Source organism: Oncorhynchus clarkii, chromosome 10, assembly GCF_045791955.1.
Source record: "Oncorhynchus clarkii lewisi isolate Uvic-CL-2024 chromosome 10, UVic_Ocla_1.0, whole genome shotgun sequence".
Classification (NCBI taxonomy): Eukaryota; Metazoa; Chordata; class Actinopteri; order Salmoniformes; family Salmonidae; genus Oncorhynchus; species Oncorhynchus clarkii.
The window spans coordinates 22,542,303-22,549,288 of record NC_092156.1 but is presented as its reverse complement, the minus strand read 5'-3'; the positions used below and the strand labels follow the sequence as shown (position 1 = coordinate 22,549,288).

Sequence of the window (6,986 nt, the reverse complement as noted above, 5' to 3'; positions counted from 1 at the left end):
CGCGCGCTAACTTCGAGGGTGGCTGTTGTCGTTGTGTTCCTGGTTCGAGCCCAGGGAGGAGCGAGGAGAGGGACGGAAGCTATACTGTTACACTGGCAATACTAAAGTGCCTATAAGAACATCCAATAGTCAAAGGTTAATGAAATACAAATGGTATGAAAAATCATAATCGGTCGACCTCTAGTAGGGATGGTGCTAGGTTTCCTCCAGACGTGAAACTTGGCATTCAGGCCAAATAGTTTAATCTTGGTTTCCTCAGACCAAAGAATCTTGTTTCTCATGGTCTGAGTCCTTTAGGTGCCTTTTGGCAAACTCCAAACTCCATGTGCCTTTTACTGAGGAGTGGCTTCCGTCTAGCCACTCTACCATAAAGGCCAGATTGGTGGAGTGCTGCAGAGATGGTTGTCCACCTCAACAGAGGAACTGGAGCTCTGCCAGTGACCATCGAGTTCTTGGTCACCTCCCTGACCAAGGCCCTTCTCCTCCGATTGCTCAGTTTGGAAGGGCGGCCAACTTCAGGAAGAGTCTTGGTGGTGGTTCCAAACTTCTTCCATTTAAGAATGATGGAGGCCATTGTGTTCTTGGGTACCTTCAATGCTGCAGAAATGTTTTGGTACCCTTCCCCAGATCTGTACCTCGACACAATCCTGTCTCGGAGCACTATAGACAATTACTTCGACCTCATGGCTTGATTTTTGCTCTGACATGCACTGGCAACTGTGGGACATTTTATAGACAGTTGTGTGCCTTTCCAAATAATGTTCAACAAATTGCATTTATCCACAAGCTGTAGAATCATCAAGGATTTTCAATGGAAACAGGATTCACCTCAGGTAAATTTTGAGTCTCATGTAAATAAGTTATGATGGATTATTGTAAGATGGCGCCGGAGAAGAAGGCAGACGTTTTACATGCCCCCCAGCCGATTGTGTTTTTTGTTCCGTTAAACTTATTTTGTACATAATGTTGCTGCTACTGTCTCTTATTACCGAAAATAACTTGTAGACATCAGGATTGTGATTACTCACCACGGACTAACAGAATCCTTTTTTTCCTTTCACGACTCTGACGAGCCCAACGAAGGATATACTGCTAGTCAAATGGCTATTTACAATGCCCCCCCCCCCCCCGCCGTCTTTACACCACTGCTACTCTGTTGTCATCTATGCATAGTCACTTTAATAACTCTACCTACATGTACATACTACCTCAACTAACTGGTGCCCCCGCACATTGACTCTGTATCTGTACCCCCCCCCCCCTGTAAATAGTCTCGCTATTGTTATTTTACTGCTGCTCTTTAATTTCTTGTATCTCTTATTCTTATCCATATTTTTTTGAAGCTGCATTGTTGGTTAGGGGCCCGTAAGTAAGCATTCCACTGTACACCTGTTGTATTCGGTGCATATGACTAATTCAATTAGATTTGATATCAGTTGTTGTTTTGCAAAAATTGCTACAAACCTGTTTTCGCTTTGTGATGAAAAGTGTAGAGTGTAGAGTGATGAAAACAATTAATTTAATACATTTTAGAATAAGGCTAATGTATTTATTATTATTTTTTAACGTGAAGAGGTCTGAATACTTTCCGAATGCACTGTACATCCACCACCAGACATGCCACTATTGGTTTCTTCACTGTACCCAAACCAAAAATAGATTTAATGCATTGCTCATTTATATACATGACATCGTGGAATGCTCTGCCACCAGAGGTTACTGGTGGCAAAAAGAAAGTTTAGCTTTAAAAACAGAATGTTTTATTTAATCATAGCGCCTCTCCTCTTTCTAAAGATTAATTTAACTGTACTGTATATATGAACCAGTCAAGTTTGGGTTTTTCTGTATTTGTACTATTTTCTATGTTGTAGAATAATAGTGAACACACATATGGAATCATGTAGTAACCAAAACAATTGTTAAACAAATCAAAATAGATTTCATATTTTAGATTATTCAAAGTAGCCACCCTTTGCCTTGATGACAGCTTTGCACACGCTTGGCATTCACTCAACCACCATCACCTGGAATGCTTTTCCAACAGTCTTGGAGGAGTTCCCACATATGCAGAGCACTTGTTTGCTGCTTTTCCTTCACTCTGCGGTCCAACTCATCCCAAACCATCTCAATTGGGTTGAGGTCGGGTGATTGTGGAGGTCAGGTCATCTGATGCAGCACTCCATCACTCTCCTTATTGGTCAAATAGCCCTTACACAGCCTGGAGGTGTGTTGGGTCATTGTCATGTTGAAAAACAAAAGCGCAAACCAGATGGGATGGTGTATCATTGCAAAATGCTGTGGTAGCCATGTTGTTTTAGTGTGCCTTGAATTCTAAATAAATCACTGACAGTGTCACCAGCAAAGCACCCCCACACCTTCTCCTCTATGCTTCACATGGGAACCACACATGCAAAGATCCGTTCACCTACTCTGCGTCTAAGAAAGACACAGTGGTTGGAACCAGAAATCTCAAATTTGGACTCATCAGACCAAAGAACAGATTTCCACCGATCTAATGTCCATTGCTTGTGTTTCATTGGCTCAAACATGTCTCTTCTTCTTATTGGTGTCCTTTAGTAATGGTTTATTTGCAGCAATTCGATCATGAAAGCCTGATTCATGCAGTCTCCTCTGAACAGTCGATGTTGAGATGTGTCTGTTACTTGAACTCTGATGCATTTGTTTGGGCTGCAATTTCTGTGGCCGGTAACTCTAATGAATGTATCCTCTGCCGCAGAGGTAACTCTGGGTCTTCCTTTCCTGTGGTGGTTCTCATGAGAGCTAGTTTCATCATAGCGCTTGATGGTTTTTGCATCTGCACTTGAAGAAACTTTCAAAGTTCTTAATTTTCTGGATTGACTGACCTTCATGTCTTAAAGTAATGATGGACTGTGTTTTCTCTTTGCTTATTTGAGCTGTTCTTACCATAATATGGAGTTTTACCAAATAGGGCTATCTTCTGTATACCACCCCTACCTTGTCACAACACAACTAATTGGCTCAAACATATTAAAGGAAAAAAATTCCACAAATTATCTTTTGACAAGGCAAACCTGGTAATTGAAATGCATTCCAGGTGACTACCTCATGAAGCTGGTTGAGAGAAGGATGGCTACTTTGAAGAATTTGTTTAACACTTTTGGTTACTACGATTCCATGTGTTATTTCATTGTTTTGATGTCTTCACTAATATTCTACAATGTAGTAGAATAGTAAAAATAAAGAAAAACCCTGGAAAGAGTAGGTGTGTCCAAACTTTTAACTGGTACTGTATATATGAAATGTGTAAATAGTATTTTTGGTGTCTCTTGGTGTCTTTTATTACGCCGTGATCACGAGAACATGATCTTACGATCTTGACAAAACAACTTTATGTAGTGATCATGAGATAAATAAGTTGTGATTGACATAACAAGGGAATACTTTTTTAATTCATATGTCCTCTCTGGACCTCCGTAGGGTTGCGTCCATAGATATGAAACAAAAAGACTAAAATGAATGACCAGCCAGCATCAATAGAAACCCTAGATTTGTGTCGGGACTATATCTCGTGGAAGGATGAAATAGTATGTATAAATTCATTAAAATAAAAAGTTTATGAAAATATGTCAATCATTATTTGAACATGGGTATATATATATATGAAAGTGATAATGCCCTCGAAGCTGGTGTTTCGACTTCGTCTCAGGCCGAATAACACCCGTGCCAATATATCCTCCAAACACCGGCTTCGAGGGCATTATCACTTAAACAGACTTTCCAAACGTGGGTCTGTTGTAGAGGTCTTCACATGTTCACCCAATCCTGAATACCCGAGGCTCAACCCGGGACCTGAGCGTGTCCGGGTCCAAAATTCTAACTTTTCCCTTGGGCCCAAGTCTGATAGATCCGAGTGGACCCGATTGTATCTCTGCATAGCCTATAGCATATTTATTTTACGCTAATAAGGTGAATTTATTGACTGATTTAAGGACTAGCCAACATATTCTTTAACCAGAAGAGCAAGTTCGCTGATAAAAAAAAAAGTTGCCACTTGGGTCGAACCCGTTAGGGTATCGGTCGAGTCTAGTTCTGGTTGTCGTAGGGTTCATTCGGGTTCAGGGCTGATTGTTCTTGGGTCTGTTTAGGTTGGTGTTTCCACTCACTACAAAGCGAAGAGAAGAAGCCCCGTGGCCGGCAGTGGGAGAAGATGGAGCAAGATTGACATTCTGCTAATTTTCTCATTGATGAACCATTTGATCTCCATAGTTCTGTGTCCAAAACTAAAATCTGTAACAAAAGGAGTGGACTGTGTTTTGTAGAATTTACCCTTTGCCAAAGTTTCTCCCAAAAATGTTGTTGTTTAGAAGTAGTGCATATTTCCGTTAGTTCCCTAAAGGAAATATGCAAATAAATAAACGCTAGAATGTGCCAATAGGACCTCCCTAGCTCGTGCTTGGCTCTGCCCACTATGATTAATTTTCTCCCCTTGGAAACGACAGGCTCTGGTCTATCTTGGGTTAGTTATAAAAATCGCTGCCTCTAGTCTGTTGCAGGCACACTTCCTGTCTGCTTATCTGATGTCAAAACAAAAGTGCTGCACTGTCTACAACAGACCCACGTTTGGAAAGTCTGTTTAATAATAAGATCTATTACATATTTGCCCGTCACAAGGAACAAACATCCTGCCCACAACACAGGCACAGTAAGGCTTCCCACGGACTGTTGTGAAAGTGACGTACTAGCTTAACAATTAACTGAATGTTTTAAAACGTACCTACGGGTTGAATCGTAACATTAGCAAGCTACATATTACTAGCTAGCTAACGTTAGTTAGTCAATGGGCATAAGCTAGGAAGCTACTGTAACACTGACAACATCCCTGGTTAACATTACATGATTTAACATAGTACGCAGTTACTGCCTAAGAAGAGTGGCAAGCATCTGACAGATGACTGACTACCTATGTGATAGATGAACATGCTTACTCTGTCCCCCATTACCTTCATCCTCTCCCTGCATTGGGATGGGGTCCTTTCGTAGCCGAGCTCTGCTAGGGCTCGTGAGACCCGCTCGTACATTGCGGGACCAGGGGCCTTTCCAGAAAAAACGGTGCCTGCAACCTCCAATTGCTGCATTCGTGCCTCCGTCAGTCTTTCATTGCCCCACACCGCAATAAGGGCGTTTGTTTCGGATGGGGTCCACGACATCCCTCGGCAAGCTGTGAAGCTATTTGAGGCAAAGGCCGATCCACTTCGGCCTGCGCTCCCAGAAATCGTCATACCTACGTTGAGAGGCGAGAATCGATTAGGTGTGGATGGATTGGAATGATATTGGTTGCTGTCACTCAAATCCTCTGATTCTGGTGATGGAACTTCTGTTTTCGGCATCTTTAACGGCGTCGATATCTCGGGAGAATGATTAGAGGTACAGGGCGCCGCCATCTTTCTTCTGTTGCTAAGGGGAGGGTAGCCTAACGTAGCAGGCGTCAAAAGGGAAGGGGATGTGATATACTTCTTCTGTATGTATGAGGGGTGATATGTGCCAGAATTAAGCTTAGGCAACCGTACCTCATTGTGACTTTCGCTTACCATTGAACATCTGACTGACAGGACATGATACCAATGCCTTACTAATAATGTCTGCGTGACGCCTGCGTGTTAATCAAATCAAATGTTATTTGTCACATACACATGGTTAGCAGATGTTAATGCGAGTGTAGCAGAATGCTTGTGCTTCTAGTTCCGACAATGTAGTAATAACCAACAAGTAATCTAGCTAACAATTCCAAAACTACTACCTTATAGACACAAGTGTAAGGGGATAAAGAATATGTACATAAAGATATATGAATGAGTGATGGTACAGAGCGGCATAGGCAAGATACAGTAGATGGTATTGAGTGCAGTATATACATATGAGATGAGTATGTAAACAAAGTGGCATAGTTAAAGTGGCTAGTGATACATGTATTACATAAAGATGCAGTAGATGATATAGAGTACAGTATATACATATACATATGAGATGAATAATGTAGGGTATGTAAACATTATATTAGGTAGCATTGTTTAAAGTGGCTAGTGATATATTTTACATCATTTCCCATCAATTCCCATTATTAAAGTGGCTGGAGTTGAGTCAGTGTGTTGGCAGCAGCCACTCAATGTTAGTGGTGGCTGTTTAACAGTCTGATGGCCTTGAGATAGAAGCTGTTTTTCAGTCTCTCGGTCCCAGCTTTGATGCACCTGTACTGACCTCGCCTTCTGGATGATAGCGGGGTGAACAGGCAGTGGCTCGGGTGGTTGTTGTCCTTGATGATCTTTATGGCCTTCCTGTGACATCGGGTGGTGTAGGTGTCCTGGAGGGCAGGTAGTTTGCCCCCGGTGATGCGTTGTGCAGACCTCACTACCCTCTGGAGAGCCTTACGGTTGTGGGCGGAGCAGTTGCCGTACCAGGCGGTGATACAGCACGACAGGATGCTCTCGATTGTGCATCTGTAGAAGTTTGTGAGTGCTTTTGGTGACAAGCCACATTTCTTCAGCCTCCTGAGGTTGAAGAGGCGCTGCTGCGCCTTCTTCACGATGCTGTCTGTGTGGGTGGACCAATTCAGTTTGTCTGTGATGTGTACGCCGAGGAACTTAAAACTTACTACCCTCTCCACTACTGTTCCATCGATGTGGATGGGGGGGTGTTCCCTCTGCTGTTTCCTGAAGTCCACAATCATCTCCTTAGTTTTGTTGACGTTGAGTGTGAAGCACTCATATGATGCATAGTTTATTTTTATATTAATTAAATCTCAGCCATAAATGTTAGAAACTTACCATTTTTTGTGGAAGCCGACATTCCGAAGTAGCTACCTTGAGCTATAGTGTAGCATACGGCTTGTGTATTTTCTGTTATCGCTAATTGCCTAGAAAAGATTACCTTATCTTTCTGTATACAGATCTAAATGTTGTTAGCTAATCACAGACTATGTTGTTACTAGTTCTCAGCAGCCTACATCA

General features: G+C 42.1%; 1 protein-coding gene across 1 annotated transcript in view; it reads right to left on the bottom strand.

The window, feature by feature from the left end:
- Positions 1–5,423, bottom strand: part of LOC139419475 (myb/SANT-like DNA-binding domain-containing protein 2) — an 11,433-nt gene extending 6,010 nt beyond the window's left edge. The window contains exon 1 of the mRNA XM_071169423.1: positions 4,983–5,423. Within this exon, the coding sequence (XP_071025524.1) occupies positions 4,983–5,423 (441 nt within the window). The remainder of the gene's footprint in view (positions 1–4,982) is intronic.
- Positions 5,424–6,986: the final 1,563 nt, after the last annotated feature.